At 43.2% G+C, this 17,012-nt stretch overlaps 1 protein-coding gene across 1 annotated transcript; it reads left to right on the forward strand.

Annotated features, from left to right (window-relative positions):
• The first annotated feature begins 425 nt into the window (after positions 1-425).
• Positions 426-16,947, forward strand: LOC110491853 (serine--tRNA ligase, cytoplasmic). The gene is made up of 11 exons (XM_021565662.2): positions 426-637; positions 8,059-8,129; positions 8,315-8,395; positions 8,516-8,674; positions 8,858-9,001; positions 9,123-9,278; positions 11,209-11,430; positions 11,667-11,796; positions 15,378-15,535; positions 15,676-15,805; positions 16,035-16,947. The coding sequence occupies exons 1-11, from the start codon at positions 502-504 to the stop codon at positions 16,187-16,189; spliced, it is 1,542 nt and encodes a 513-aa protein (XP_021421337.1). The 5' UTR covers positions 426-501; the 3' UTR covers positions 16,190-16,947.
• Positions 16,948-17,012: the final 65 nt, after the last annotated feature.

A 17,012-nucleotide genomic window follows, 5' to 3' on the forward strand; every position in this document is an offset into this window, starting at 1 on the left:
TTTAAATCAATTTTAGAATGAGGCTATAACTTAACAACATGTCAAAAAAGTCAAGGGTTCTGAATACCTTCCGAATGCATTGGATATTATTCAGATTGTACAATCTGTGTGTCTCTTCATTGGCCTGGGCTAATCTTTATTTGAATTCAAGACCAGACTGATCTCAATTTGTCAGTGTCAGAGAAGCCACTCATTTTGGTCATTTGTGTCATATTAAAAAAGATTCAGCTAATGTCTTCTCTCGTGTAATAGTATTTTTTCATTATTTTTTATTTGTTTTCATCAATAATTTATTGCCTTTTCTTGTTGGTACAATACAATTGCCCATTGATAAAAATTCTATAGCTTTTGAATGAGTTATCCACATTGCAATGTTTCGTACTGCGGGCTTTTATTTTGAAGGTTTGTCATTACCATACGATGTGACGTCATCATTCGGGCTTTTTGCAGAATACAACTAGTCTGGTTAAATCATTGCAGTTGAGGAAGCTTAGTATCAGCATGGTGCTCGATTTGGACCAATTTAGAGCCGATAAAGGCGGTGATCCTGAAGTAATCAGAGAGACGCAAAAGAAAAGGTTTAAAGACGTGTCACTTGTGGATAAACTGGTACACGCAGACACAGAATGGAGAAAATGTAAGTTCCGCCTTCTAGCTAGCTATGTGCATTAATTTAATGGGATGGATGCCTGTTTGTGTCCAAATTGCTTGCTAGCTTCGTGCATTAATAAACGGTACTCAAAAGTCGACCTTGTAGTCACCCAAACAGAAATGGACAAATTCAAGCATGATACGCCAGTTCACGTTTTTAGATCTAGCTAGTTCACTATTAAATTCTCAGCTAAAGCCTAACTAGTTGGTCACCTGCGCTAGCTAGGTAGATAACTAGTTAGCCACCGGGAGTTAGTAAATGGCTACGTAGCTAGCCAGTTTAGCTAGCTGTGCTAGCCACCTGGGATACAACCAACAATCTCCTTTCCCATGGCTTTAACTAGGCATATCTGACATGTAGTTGATTCGTGTTTAACATAGCTAGCTAACTAACAATGTATGGTTTAGTAGTTGAACTAGCGAGAAACTCAATCGATACATCCTCCTATTCACACTGACCGTACAATCTGACGCAATCCCCACCCAGTATGTGTAAAACCGATAGGCATCTAAATCTCCCACAGATGTTATTGGGACGAGATGTAAAATTAGGTTGATGCAGATTTGACTGAGTTTTAATGGTATGGTGGTCGCTTTAAGGCCAGGCTCCACAGGCTAATAGGCATCTGTTTTCCTTTACTCTCATCAGACTCTAACTTTACCAGTTGGAAGTATACAATAATATCTTGTATTTATGTATTACAAGTTCAAGTTTAAAATTAAAATATGCAAATGAGGCAACCAGTCCTTTAAATATGCGCTTATTTGCATATTACAAGAGTTTGTTTTAACACATTGCTAAGGCAGAATGTTTTTGTTTGTGATAAGACACTCAGTTGTCAGACTTTTACAGATCAGTTTATAAAAATATTGTAATTTTAAGGAATTGTTTTTAAAACACTGACGGATGCATATTTTGCTAATATTTACACAAAATTACACTTAAAATCAAAACGACAAGGTGTGTGTGTGTATATACGTGTGTGTATACATACATACGTGTGTATTAGAGGTCGACCGATTATGATTTTTCAACGCCAATATCGATTATTGGAGGACCAAAAAAGCCGCTACCGATTAATCGGACGATTAAAAAAAATATATAAATTTTGTATTATTTTTGGGGGGGATTTTTTTTTTTTTTTTGTGATAATGACAATTACAACAATACTGAATGAACTTATTTTAACTTCATATAATACATCAATAAAATCTATTTATCCTCAAATAAATAATGAAACATGTTCAGTTTGGTTTAAATATTGCACTTTTACTTCTCCAAAACTTTGTTTTTGCATTATGTGCCATGTAAAAAAGATAACGTTTGAGTTCCTTGCTCAGAACATGAGAACATATGAAAGTTGGTGGTTCCTTTTAACATGAGTCTTCAATATTCCAAGGTAAGAGGTTTTAGGTTGTAGTTAATATAGTATTTATAGGACTATTCATCTCTATACCATTTGTATTTCATATACCTTTCACTATTGGATGTTCTTATAGGCACTATAGTACTGCCAGTGTAACAGTATAGCTTCCGTCCCCCTCCTCGCCCCTACCTGGGCTCGAACCAGGAACACATCGACAACAGCCACACCCGAAGCATCATTACACATCACTTCACATAAGCCGCGGCCCTTGCAGAGCAAGGGGAATAACTACTAAGTCTCAGAGCGAGTGACGTTTGAAACGCTATTAGCGCACACCCAGCTAACTAGCTAGCCATTTCACATCGGTTACACCAGCCATTAGGCTGATAGGCTTGAAGTCATAAACGGCGCTGTGCTTGCAAAGAGCTGCTGGCAAAACGCACAAAAGTGCTGTTTGAATAAATGCTTACGAGCCTGCTGCTGCCTACCATCGTTCAGTGAGACTGCTCTATCAAATCATAGACTTAATTATAACATAATAACACACAGAAATACGAGCCTTTGGTCATTAATATGGTCAAATCGGGAAACTATCATTTTGAAAACAAAACGTTTATTATTTTAGTGAAATACGGAACCGTTCGGTATTTTATCTAACAGGTCGCATCCCTAAGTCTAAATATTCTTGTTACATTGCACAACTTTCAATGTTATGTCATAATTATGTAAAATTCTGGCAAATTAATTCGCAATGAGCAAGGCGGCCCAAACTGTTGCATATACCCTGACTCTGCGTGCAATGAACGCAAGAGAAATTACAAAAGTTCACCTGGTAAATATTACCTGCTAACCTAGATTTATTTTAGCTAAATATGCAGGTTTAAAAATATATACTTCTGTGTATTGATTTTAAGAAAGACATTGGTGTTTATGGTTAGGTACAGTCGTCCAACGATTGTGCTTTTTTCGCAAATGCGCTGTTGTTAAATCATCCCCCAGCGTTGCATCGATTATATGCAACGCAGGACACGCTAGATAAACTAGTAATATCATCAACCATGTGTAGTTATAACTAGTGATTTATGATTGATTGATTGTTTTTATAAGATAAGTTTAATGGTAGCTAGTAACTTACCTTGGCTTCTACTGCATTTGCGTAACAGGCAGGCTCCTCGTGGAATGCAATGAGAGGCAGGTGGTTAGAGCATTGGACTAGTTAACTGTAAGGTTGCAAGATTGGCTCCCCCGAGCTGACAAGGTGAAAATCTGTCGTTCTGCCCACGAACAAGGCAGTTAACCCACCGTTCCTAGGCCGTCATTGAAAATAAAAATGTGTTCTTAACTGACTTGCCTAGTTAAATAAAGGTATATTAAAAAAATCGGAGCCCAAAAAACTCTGATTGTTATGAAAACTTGAAATAGGCCCAAATTAATCGGTCGACCTCTAGTCATAACGGCAGGACTAAATATCAACATGTTACCCTATGTAAATATTAGCATATATTTACTTTATGTAAAGCTAATTTCTCACTAATCACATTAGTCTACAGCCCTGTGACACTGTAGGCCTATGTGACAGTCTCGTTGTATAGTTATGTTTTCCTGTCACTCAGTTTTATACACTTTGAATACATTTTGCTGGAGCAAGGAAATGCATATTATTTATAGGGTAGCCTAGTGGTTAGAGCATTTGACTAGTAACCGGAAGGTTGCAAGTTCAAACCCCCGAGCTGACAAGGTTAATCTGTCGTTCTGCCCCTAAACAGGCAGTTAACCCACTGTTCCTAGGCCGTCATTGAAAATAAGAATTTGTTCTTAACTGACTTGCCTAGTTAAATAAAGGTGAAATAAAAACAAATATAAAAAAATACACAGCAAGTCACCTGACAATGGCTACTCTCCCTTTTTATTTACCTGTCATTCTCCTGTCATGTCTCTGATATGAGCTGAGACGCAAGGAAGGAATCCCTAGGACTTTGCTTATTTTCTAAAGAGCGGCATGTCCAAGTTCGTGGGCTAGATGAACCATCCTCACATTTTTATCAAATGCCACGTCTCCCCTGGAGCACTCCTGCAGCCTGGACAGAATTACAGAATCCCTGGTTGGTGGGGTCTATGGTGATTTCCAGCCCAGTGTTTAGACACTTAGGGCAGATCAAATCATGTACAAATTGGTTTGTTTGTGACGTGGAATAAAAGCCACTGTTGGCTGGCTGCTGTCTGGTTGTCATCTTCATCTCAACTAATTTGCGCCTGGAGGCGCTGTTGCCGGTTACCTCCTTTTCCTCTACATGTATTACCACTGCCTCTGAGGCACACTTTTTTTTTTTTTAATTCACAGCTTTTCTCGCATTGGCTAAAGGGTCGCCTATTTTTATTCGCATACTGTAGGTATATTCTTCAAGATTGTATCTTTTTTTTCTCTCTTTACGTGGATTCTTCGCGGGAGATATTTTCAAACAAGGAAGTGCTGTGGCATTTTAACCAATCAGGTTGTCGGAAAGGGCCTTAACGCCAGTCACTGATCGGATGTCAGGATATTACTCCTCTTTCAGTACAAAGCACTGCGACTACAAAGGATATTGCCATGTATGGACTAGCTAACGATATGTCCTGGAAAACAAGCGTTTAAATGATATACACTGCTCAAAAAAATAAAGGGAACACTAAAATAACACATCCTAGATCAAATTTATCAAACCACGGAGGTCTGGATTTGGAGTCACACTCAAAATTAAAGTGGAAAACCACACTACAGGCTGATCCAACTTTGATGTTATGTCCTTAAAACAAGTCAAAATGAGGCTCTGTAGTGTGTGTGGCCTCCACGTGCCTGTATGACCTCCCTACAACGCCTGGGCATGCTCCAGATAAGGTGGTGGATGGTCTCCTGGGGGATCTCCTCCCAGACCTGGACTAAAGCATCCGCCAACTCCTGGACAGTCTGTGGTGCAACGTGGCATTGGTGGATGGAGCGAGACATGATGTCCAATATGTGCTCAATTGGATTCAGGTCTGGGGAACGGGCAGACCAGTCCATAGCATCAATGCCTTCCTCTTGCAGGAACTGCTGACACACTCCAGCCACATGAGGTCTAGCATTGTCTTGCATTAGGAGGAACCCAGGGCCAACCGCACCAGCATATGGTCTCACAAGGGGTCTGAGGATCTCATCTCGGTACCTAATGGCAGTCAGGCTACCTCTGGCGAGCACATGGAGGGCTGTGCGGCCCCCCCAAAGAAATGCCACCCCACACCATGACTGACCCACCGCCAAACCGGTCATGCTGGAGGATGTTGCAGGCAGCAGAACGTTCTCCACGGTGTCTCCAGACTCTCACGTCTGTCACATGTGCTCGGTGTGAACCTGCTTTCATCTGTGAAGAGCACAGGGCGCCAGTGGCGAATTTGCCACTCTTGGTGTTCTCTGGCAAATGCCAAACGTCCTGCACGGTGTTGGGCTGTAAGCACAACCCCCACCCTTGGACGTTGGGCCCTCATACCACCCTCATGGAGTCTGTTTCTGACCGTTTGAGCAGACACATGCACATTTGTGGCCTGCTGGAGGTCATTTTACAGGGCTCTGGCAGTGCTCCTCCTGCTCCTCCTTGCACAAAGGCGGAGGTAGCGGTCCTGCTGCTGGGTTGTTGCCCTCCTACGGCCTCTTCCATGTCTCCTGATGTACTGGCCTGTCTCCTGGTAGTGCCTCCATGCTCTGGACACTACGCTGACAGACACAGCACACCTTCTTGCCACAGCTCGCATTGATGTGCCATCCTGGATGAGCTGCACTACCTGAGCCACTTGTGTGGGTTGTAGACTCCGTCTCATGCTACCGCTAGAGTGAAAGCACCGCCAGCATTCAAAGGTGACCAAAACATCAGCCAGGAAGCATAGGAACTGATCTGTGGTTATCACCTTGTCTTGCTAATTTCCTATAATTTCCACCTGTTGTCTATTCCATTTGCACAACAGCATGTGAAATTTATTGTCAATCAGTGTTGCTTCCTAAAGTGGACAGTTTGATTTCACAGAAGTGTGATTGACTTGGAGTTACATTGTGTTTAAGTGTTCCCTTTTTATTTTTTTGAGCAGTGTATATATACAGTGGGGCAAAAAAGTATTTAGTCAGCCACCAATTGTGCAAGTTCTCCCACTTAAAAATATGAGAGGCCTGTAATTTTTATCATAGGTACACTTCAACTATGACAGACAAAATGAGAAAAAAATTCCAGAAAATCACTTTGTAGGATTTTTAATGATTTATTTGCAAATTATGGTGGAAAATAACTATTTGGTCACCTACAAACAAGCAAGATTTCTGGCTCTCACAGACCTGTAACTTCTTCTTTAAGAGGCTCCTCTGTCCTCCACTCGTTACCTGTATTAATGGCACCTGTTTGAACTTGTTATCAGTATAAAAGACACCTGTCCACAACCTCAAACAGTCACACTCCAAACTCCACTATGGCCAAGACCAAAGAGCTGTCAAAGGACACCAGAAACAAAATTGTAGACCTGCACCAGGCTGGGAAGACTGAATCTGCAATAGGTAAGCAGCTTGGTTTGAAGAAATCAACTGTGGGAGCAATTATTAGGAAATGGAAGACATACAAGACCACTGATAATCTCCCTCGATCTGGGGCTCCACACAAGATCTCACCCCGTGGGGTCAAAATGATCACAAGAACGGTGAGCAAAAATCCCAGAACCACACGGGGGGACCTAGTGAATGACCTGCAGAGAGCTGGGACCAAAGTAACAAAGCCTACCATCAGTAACACACTACGCCGTCAGGGACTCATCCTGCAGTGCCAGACGTGTCCCCCTGCTTAAGCCAGTACATGTCCAGGCCCGTCTGAAGTTTGCTAGAGAGCATTTGGATGATCCAGAAGAAGATTGGGAGAATGTCATATGGTCAGATGAAACCAAAAAAAAACTTTTTGGTAAAATCTCAACTCGTTGTGTTTGGAGGACAAAGAATGCTGAGTTGCATCCAAAGAACACCATACCTACTGTGAAGCATGGGGGTGGAAACATCATGCTTTGGGGCTGTTTTTCTGCAAAGGGACCAGGACGACTGATCCGTGTAAAGGAAAGAATGAATGGGGCCATGTATCGTGAGCTTTTGAGTGAAAACCTCCTATCAGCAAGGGCATTGAAGATGAAACGTGGCTAGGTCTTTCAGCATGACAATGATCCCAAACACACCGCCCGGGCACTGAAGGAGTGGCTTCGTAAGAAGCATTTCAAGGTCCTGGAGTGGCCTAGCCAGTCTCCAGATCTCAACCCCATAGAAAATCTTTGGAGGGAGTTGAAAGTCTGTGTTGCCCAGCAACAGCCCCAAAACATCACTGCTCTAGAGGAGATCTGCATGGAGGAATGGGCCAAAATACCAGCAACAGTGTGTGAAAACCTCGTGAAGACTTACAGAAAACGTTTGACCTCTGTCATTGGCAACAAAGGGTATAAAGCAAAGTATTGAGAAACTTTTGTTATTGACCAAATACTTATTTTTCCACCATAATTTGCAAATAAATTCATTAAATATATTTTTTTTTCAAATTGTCTGTCATAGTTGAAGTGTACCTATGATAAAAAGATGAGGCTTGTAATTTTCAACTGGGAGAACTTGCACAATTGGTGGCTGACTAAATACTTTTTTGCCCCACTGTGTATATATAATTCAACATGGAGAGTTTTAAAAAATAGCGTTTGAAGTTCTACATGAAACATGCTATCAAGAACGACATTCATGGCACGTGTTGTTGACAGAGTTGGGATACAATGATACAAATAAAGTGTTTATATACATTATTGACGATTTTATTTGTACATTTTATTACAGTATGGTAGTTATAAGATATCCCAAAATGTTCAAATGGAAGCAAAATCCCATTTTTTTTTTTTTTTTGCCTGTAGTGTCTGGCCTTAATGTATCCTGTCAGTGTCAATAACATCATAATGTTAGCTACCTGCCATGACACACACCATTATTGATGCATGTAATGTTGACCCTTGTCTTTTCCATGCTCACCAGGTCGTTTTACTGCCGACAACCTCAACAAGGCGAAGAATTTATGCAGCAGAACCGTTGGCGAGAAAATGAAGGTATAGGGGACATCTTGTGATGCTGGTGAACAATCCAGCCACCCCTCAGTCTTTACATAACCTAATGTTACATGGCTACCTGTTCCCCCCCCCCTTCATTCTGACAGCCTGTCATGTTCTATTCTATGTGCTGATAGTGTTTCTTTCTAACCGTTCACCCTGTTCTGGGGCTTTTCTGTTTACAGAAGAAAGAGCCAATTGGGGAGGATGATTCTCTCCCAGATGACACCCAGAACTTGGAGGCCCTAACAGCAGACACACTAGCGGTAGGTCAACTCGCTAGCTAGCACTTCATCTATATGCTGATTGATGTCTTTATAGAAGATTCTATTGGACTTGTGGGTCCCATACCATGAGTATTTTTAATTTCTCTTTCCTCCCTCTAGCCCCTCACGGTCACCCAGATCAAGAAGGTCCGTCTGCTTGTGGATGAGGCAGTGCAGAAATCTGACAGTGAGAGGGTAAAGCTGGAGGAGGAGCGCTTTCAATACCTGAGAGAGATCGGAAACCTCTTGCATCCATCTGTGCCCATAAGTAATGATGAGGTGGGTGTCAAGGAATTGTAATTCCCATCACCAGCAATAAGGAGGTGGATGGAAGTAAACATTGCTTCTGGAAGAAAACACAAAATCCGGTGTCTTGTCTGCTGTCTCTGTCTCATGCATTTTGTTTTGCCTCTTTTGTTTACTTTTCTACTCTCTAATTTCCCTCCGCTATCTCCCTGGCAGGATGCTGATAACAAAGTGGAGCGCACTTGGGGAGACTGTACTGTGCAGAAGAAGTATTCTCACGTGGACCTGGTAGTCATGATCGATGGCTACGACGGAGAGAAAGGAGCTATAGTGGCAGGGAGCCGTGGCTACTTCCTCAAGGCAAGTTCTTAGTTACACACTGTCACATGTAGCCAATACTCACAGGCCGATTAAAACCAGGTGTAATTCCATTCAACTCTGATCGTTATCCTTACTGACTCTTCCCCTTTTCTGTTTTTAGGGGCCACTAGTTTTCCTGGAGCAGGCATTGATCAACTATGCTCTGCGGATGCTCCACAGCAAGAACTACCAAATGCTGTACACCCCCTTCTTCATGAGGAAAGAGGTCATGCAGGAGGTGGCTCAGCTCAGCCAGTTTGATGATGAACTTTACAAGGTGTGATGTATTTCAAATTAACCGTCCATTTCTATTGAGGACCGATCATTCTCTACCTTCTCCTGTATGTGTTGCTAAAGCCACTTTCTATCACTCTAAATTTCAAGCATCTGCCTCTAACCCTAGGAAACTCTTTTCCACTTTCTCCTCCCTCCATAACCCTCCTCCCTCTCTGCGGACGACTTTGTCAACCACTTTGAAATGAAGGTTGATGACATCAGCTCCTCATTCACTCAGCCTATTAAGTCCATTGGTCCCACTCACACAGAACTACGCTATGCCTTGACTTCTTTCTTCCCTCTCTCTCTCTCTCTCCATATGAAACCCTGCGACTTGAGGTCTGGTCGCGCGACCCCATCCCCTCCTCCCTTCGCCAGACGGTCTCTTGAGACCTTCTCACTTCACTCAACTCATCTTTGACCACTGACTGTGTCCCCTCTGACTTCAAAATGGTCCGAGTCGCTCCCCTCCTCAAGAAACCAACACTCAACTCTTCTGACGTCAACTATATAACTTTTTTATTTTCTTTCCAAAACACTTGAGCGTGCGGCCTCTGACCAGCTCTGTCGCTGTCTTTCTCAGAATGATCTTATTGACACTAACCAGTCAGGCTTAAAGACGGGTCCCTCAAGCAAGACTGCTCTTCTTTGTGTCACGGAGGCTCTCCGCACTGCCAAAGCTGACTCTTTCCTCTGTTCTCCTACATCTATACACTGCCTTCGATGCCGTGAACCATCAGATCCTCCTCTCCACCCTCTCAGGGCTGAGTGTCTCAGGCTCTGCACACTTGGATTGCATTCTACCTGACAGCCCGCTCTTACCAGGTGACGCGGAGAAGATCTGTATCTGCACCACACTCACGACGGGTGTCCCCCTGGGCTCCGTTCTAGGCCCTCTATACACCAAGTCAGTCACTCGGCTCAATCATATCACCACATGGTCTCCTATCATTACTATGTGGATGACACTCGGCTACTTTTCTCCTTCCGTCCTCCTGACACCCAGCTGGCAACATGCATCTCTGTGTGCCTGGCAGATATCTCAGCTTGAATGTTGGCGCAAAACCTCAAGCTCAACATCAAGAAGATGGCGCTGCTCATCTTCTCGGAAGGCCTGCCCGCTCAAAGACCTTTCCATCACGGTTGACAACTCCACGCCCCCCCCCCCCCCCCCCCCCCCTCCCAGAATGCAAAGAACCTTGGCGTGACCCTGGACAACACCCTCTGCAAACGTCAAAGCAGTGACTCGCCCCTGCAGGTTCATGCTCTAAAACATCCAAGGATTACGACCCTGCCTCGCATCTGGACTACTACAACTCACTGTTGGCTGGGCGCCCTGCTTGTACCATGAATCCCCTGCAACTCCAGAACGCTGCAGCCCACCTGGTTCAACCCTTCCGAGTTTTCCCATTTTACCCCACTCCTCCACTGGCTTCCAGTCGAAGCTCACATCCACTGCAAGACCATGGTACTTGCCTACAGAGCTGCAAGAGGAACTGCCCCTCCTTACCTTCAGGCTATGCTCAAACCCTACACTCCAACCCGAGGACTCCAGCTCTCACCCCTACGGGAGGGCAGCACCAGCTCAGCCCAGTCAAAGCTTTTCTCTGTCCTGGCACTTTAATGGTGGAACCAGATTTAATGGTGGAACCAGATCTGACCATCTTCCGAAAACATCTGGAACCCTACCTCTTCAAAGAGTATCTTAAATATACTTAAATCCCACAGCCTCACCCCCACCCCCTTTTATTTAGGATGATTTTATTTACTGTGATATGTGGTTGGCCCACTTAGCGCAGTAATCTTAAGATAGCTAACTGTAAGTCGCTCTGAATAAGTCTGTTAAATGACAAAAATTTTAAATATGCTGATGTGGGTTTTTTCCCCCTGAAATGATTCACTCTGTGCCCTCCCTGCTTGTTGTCTCTCAGGTGATTGGGAAGAGCAGTGAGAAGTCTGAGGACACGGCCATTGATGAGAAGTATCTGATTGCTACCTCGGAGCAGCCTATTGCAGCCTTCCTGAGAGACGAGTGGCTGAAGCCAGAGGAGCTGCCCATTCGCTACGCCGGCCTCTCCACCTGCTTCAGACAGGAAGTGGGCTCCCACGGCCGTGACACCCGAGGCATCTTCAGGGTGCACCAATTTGAGAAGGTCAGTGGACATTTTCTCGAAGTAGATATGGGTGAGTCATGGTCAATGTAGAAAAGGCCACATCTTTGTTGGAGTACATTGTATTTTATAGGCCTAATTGAAGAAGGATGGAGTCCTGTTATTGATCATTTACAGATCATGTCAAGCGATGCACATTTTTCAGAGGAGAACATTGTTTTTTTAATAGGGCCTCAGCTAATGATTGCCAAATACTAATCAACACTCTCTCCATTCAGATTGAGCAGTTTGTATTTGCCTCTCCTCATGACAACAAGTCCTGGGAGATGATGGATGAGATGATTGGAACTGCTGAGGAGTTCTACCAGACACTAGGGATCCCCTACCGCATCGTCAACATAGTCTCAGGTAGGTGCTGCAGATAGTTCTACTCAACACACCTGTTCCTCTCTGGGACGGAGACGTAATGATCACTGGCCAATTCCATACGAGATTGGCCAAAAGATATGATGTTTTGAATCTTTCTGAAATTAAATCCATAGATGTTCTTTGGAGGAAGGATGCCTAGCAGATCTTTTGAAGTCTGTATCCAAAATTATTATTGAGAAAAAATGTATTAAAGTTTGGAAATGTGACGTTTTGACCAATCCCAGGGCTTCTGTGAGACACTACAACAATGTTTCAAATGACTGGCTTTGTAGCCTTACCGTCGCCACTGAAATATACAATGAGTCTATAGATGCTACAAAGCCAGTCATTTGAAACCTTAGCGTCTCCACTGAAATATACAATGAGTCTATAGATGCTACAAAGCCAGTCATTTGAAACCTTAGCGTCTCCACTGAAATATACAATGAGTCTGTAGATGCTACAAAGCTAGTCATTTGAAACCTTAGCGTCTCCACTGAAATATACAATGAGTCTGTAGATGCTACAAAGCCAGTCATTTGAAACCTTAGCGTCTCCACTGAAATATACAATGAGTCTGTAGATGCTACAAAGCCAGTCATTTGAAACCTTAGCGTCTCCACTGAAATATACAATGAGTCTGTAGATGCTACAAAGCCAGTCATTTGAAACCTTAGCGTCTCCACTGAAATATACTGTGCCTTTGGAAAGAATTCAAACCCCTTGACTTTTTCCACATGGTCATAAAATTGATTCTATATTTTTTTCCCCTCATCAATCTACACACACTACCCCATAATGACAAAGTGAAGACAGGTTTTTATTCATTCCCCTTGGTGTTTTTTCCTATTTTGTTGCATTACAACCTGTAATTTCCATAGATTTTTATTTGGATTTCATGTTATGGACATTCACAAAATAGTCCAAATTAGTGAAGTGAAATGAAATGAAAGAGAAAATACATTTGTTTAATCTCCCCCTTTGCTATGAATCCCCTAAATAAGATCTGGTGCAACCAATTACCTTCAGAAGTCACATAATTAGTTAAATAGATTGCACACAGGTGGACTAAGTGTCACACTCTCGCTGTCTCTGTGTTCTGAAAGGCCTCCGAGTCTGCACCACCACCAAGCAAGTGGTACCATGAAGACCAAGTAGCTCTCCAAACAGGTCAGGGACAAAGTTGTGGAGAAGTATAGATCAGGGTTGGGTTATAAAAAAATATCACAACTTTGAACATCCCACGGAGCACCATTAAATCCATTATTAAAAATGGAAAGAATATGGCACCACAACAAACCTGCCAAGAGACAGCTGCCCACCAAAACTCACTGACCAGGCAAGGAGGGCATTAATCAGAGAGGCAACAAAGAGACCGAAGATAACCCTGAAGGAGCTGCAAAGCTCCACAGCGCAGATTGGAGTATCTGTCCATAGGACCACTTTTTAAGCCGTACACTCCAGAGCTGGGTTTTATGGAAGAGTGGCCTGGAAAAAGCCATTGTTTAGATTTTTTTTTTTAAATAAGCAAACATGTTTGGTGTTTGCCAAAAGGCATGTGGGGAACTCCCCAAACATATGGAAGAAGGTATTCTGGTCAGATGAGACTAACATTGAGCTTTTTGGCCATCAAGGAAAACGCTATGTCTGGCACAAACCCAACACCTCATCACCTTGAGAATACCTTCCCCACAGTGAAGCATGGTGGTGGCAGCATCATGCTGTGGGGTGTTTGTTTTTCATCGGCAGGGACTGGGAAACTGGGCAGAATTGAAGGAACGATGGATGGTGCTAAATACAGGGAAATTCTTGAGGGAAACCTGTTTCAGTCTTCCAGAGATTTGAGACTGGGACAGAGGTTCACCTTCCAGCAGGACAATGACCCTAAGCTTACTGCTAAAGCAACACTTGAGAGGTTTAAGGGGAAACATTTAAATGTCTTGGAATGGCCTAGTCAAAGCCCAGACCTCAATCCAATTGAGAATCTGTGGTATGACTTAAAGATTTCTGTACACCAGCGGAACCCATCAAACTTGTAGGAGCTGAAGCAGTTTTGCCTTGAACAATGGGCAAAAATCCCAGTGCCTAGATGTACCAAGCTTATAGAGACATACCCCAAGAGACTTGCAGCTGTAATTGCTGCAAAAGGTGGCTCTACAAAGTATTGCCTTTGGGGGGATGAATAGTTATGCACGCTCAAGTTTTTTGTCTTTATTTCCTGTTTCACAATAAATGTTGTGCATCTTCAAAGTGTGTAAATGTTGTGTAAATCAAATTATATAATGATTTAATTCCAGGTTGTAAGGCAACAAAATAGGAAAAATGCCAAGGGGGTGAATACTTTCGCAAGCCACTGTATATGGGGGCAGTACTCAGTGACACCACCTTCCTGAAACAGGAGGTAAAAAAATTTAGAACATAGGTTCTTGGTCAGGGAGGTCTTGGTCATGGTCACTCTGACAGATCACCAGAGTTCCTCTGTGGAGATGGGATAACCTTCAAGAAGGACAACCATCTCTGCAGCATTCCACCAATCAGGCCTTTATGGTAGAGTGGTCAGATGGATGCCACTCCTCAGTAAAAGGCACATGACGGCCTGCTTGAATTTTGCCAAAGGGCACCTAAAGGACTATCAGACCATGAGAAACAAGTTTCTCTGGTTTGATGAAACCAAGATTGAACTCTTTGGCCTGAATGCCACGTGTCACGTCTGGAGGAAACCTGGCACCATATCCCTACGGTGAAGCATGGTGGTGGCAGCTTCATGCTGTGGGGATGTTTTTCAGCGGCAGGGATTCTAGTCAGGATTGAGTGAAAGATTAACTGCACAAAGTATACAGATCCTTCATATAAAACCTGCTCAGGACTTCAGACTATGGCAAAGGTTCACCTTCCAACAGGACAACCCGAAGCACACAGCCAAGACAACGCAGGAGCAGCTTCGGGGGAAGTCTCTGAATGTCCTTGAGTTGCCCAGCCAGAGCCCGGTTTTAACCTGATCAAACTTCTCTGGAGAGACTTGAAAATAGCTGTGCAGTGTCGCTCCACATCCAACCTGACAGAGCTTGAGAGGATCTGCAGAGAAGAATGGGACAAACTCCCCAAATACAGGTGTGCCAAGCCTGTAGCTTCATATCCAAGAATACTCAGGGCTGTAATCAATGCCAAAGGTACTTCAACTAAGTAAAGGGTCTGAATAGTTATGTATATTTGATATTTAAGTTTTTTTGCTTTGTCATTATGGGCTATTGTGTGTAGACTAAGGGGGGGGAGGGACTGTTTAATCAATTTTTAGAATAAGGCTAAACTAACAAAGTGTGGAAAAAGTCAAGGGGTCTGAAATCTTTCCGAACGCGCTGTAAGTGTATTATTGCTCAAACATTAATTTCTTTACCCACTCAGGACAAGAACCATAACTTGTATGAGTTAACTTGATGTTTAATAACAACCTTCACATTTATCCTGCGTGATTTACATTTGACACAACAGACATTTCCCATGGGAGCAGTTTTGGGGTGTCTTACTAGCCACATTTTCTAGCTGGTCTGTCTGAGCCTCAGTGTCTGTCTGCTCCCACCCAGGTGCTCTGAACCATGCAGCCAGTAAAAAGCTGGACTTGGAGGCCTGGTTCCCAGGGTCCGCAGCCTTCAGAGAGCTGGTCTCCTGCTCCAACTGTTTAGACTACCAGGCTCGTCGGCTGCGTATCCGCTACGGACAGACCAAAAAGATGATGGACAAGGTTAGAGTACCCAATCTTTCCATAGAAAACCCTCCCATTTATAAAATTGATAGTTCTGGATTTGCTTCCATAATCAAAAAGTCAAATTGAGTGGAGTATTTGAACCAGTTCGTTCACATGACTCTTCCTGTGTTCTTTAGGCCGACTATGTGCATATGCTCAACGCGACCATGTGTGCCACCACACGTGTAATGTGTGCTATCCTGGAGACGTACCAGACAGAAGACGGTATCATTATTCCAGAGGTACTCCGGAACTTCATGCCTCCAGGTGAGCCACAGTGTTTCTTTGTTTACAGGTTTTGGGAAGGTTCGTGCAATACGTGTGCCAAATGCATGGAAGGTAGTGAGAAGAAACAACCTTTCATGATCGCAGAGTACTTAAAAATATATAGATTTGCTTCTGTGTATTTGATGACTAGTATTGCCATGAAAGCAGTTTGTGTGTGTGTGTGTACTGAATGTGTACACTTTCATTCCTATTCTATACATTTTCTTAGGTATGACCGAGATGCTGAAGTTTGTAAAGCCTGCCCCTATTGATGTGGAGATGTCCAAGAAGCAGAAGAAACAGCAGGATGGAGGGAAGAAGAAGCAGGGAAGTGGAGACCAGCTCCAGAACCAAGTGGAGAACATGTCTGTCCACGATTCCTAGACCCCATCATCATCCCCATTCTTACACTCCCTTCACTCTCACCACATCTGAAAATGGACTGCTCCATCCTATCACCAATGCATCTCATTGTGCTCTGGGTCTAGTGACCAGTCTGTCGCTCTCCTCTCCCAGAGATAAGGTTCAACCCTTTTTCTACTGTATGAACAGAATACATACTGAAAGGTTAATTATGAAAGGGAAAAGCCGAAGGTGTTGCTAGTTAGTGGGAAAGGGGCTGTTAACAGCTTTGGGGCAATAGTAATGTTAGGTCTGCTGCATGCAATTATCTTAACTGTAACATCCAAACAATATCAAGTCTGAACTCTGGAATTCTGTGAAATTTCGTTTGGCGCTTATTATTGCAAAATGTTTTCAAAGTAAGGTGACGTGAACATTCAATCAACATCTTGAGTCGTGCACAGCCGTGTGTGTGTGTGTGGGTGGGTTGCTTTTAGTAATACAGTTGCTTTGAAGTTCTTAACTACATTTTAATTGTCTGAATGAATATCACCATAAATCACACAACTATCCTCTGTAAATTCAGAAGGGCCGGGGTCATGAGACATCTGGACTCTGTCTTGTTTGGGCTTTTTGTGACACACCGCTTTCTCCAAACTCAGTAGGAGTTTTCCTACATTGTTGCTTGAGGTCATTTGCTTCTAGTGCTTGTCAGGATAATACGATGTCTGTATGTACTTGCGTAAGATGAGGTGTTGATAAAGTGGCACCAATGTAACAATAAATAATATGAAAAATGACTTTCCTAGTGTATTTTTCCCAATGATATGAGATGTCAGTGACTGCAATAGTTTGCGATTGATAC

The sequence above is a fragment of the Oncorhynchus mykiss genome, chromosome 16, assembly GCF_013265735.2.
Source record: "Oncorhynchus mykiss isolate Arlee chromosome 16, USDA_OmykA_1.1, whole genome shotgun sequence".
Lineage (NCBI taxonomy): Eukaryota > Metazoa > Chordata > Actinopteri > Salmoniformes > Salmonidae > Oncorhynchus > Oncorhynchus mykiss.

Coding starts and splice junctions, on each gene's coding strand:
- LOC110491853 (XM_021565662.2), top strand. CDS start 502: ATGGTGCTCGATTTGGACCAATTTAGAGCCGATAAAGGCGGTGATCCT. Junction 11,431..11,666: donor GGGTGCACCAATTTGAGAAG/GTCAGTGGACAT, acceptor CTCTCCATTCAG/ATTGAGCAGTTTGTATTTGC. Junction 15,806..16,034: donor CCGGAACTTCATGCCTCCAG/GTGAGCCACAGT, acceptor ACATTTTCTTAG/GTATGACCGAGATGCTGAAG.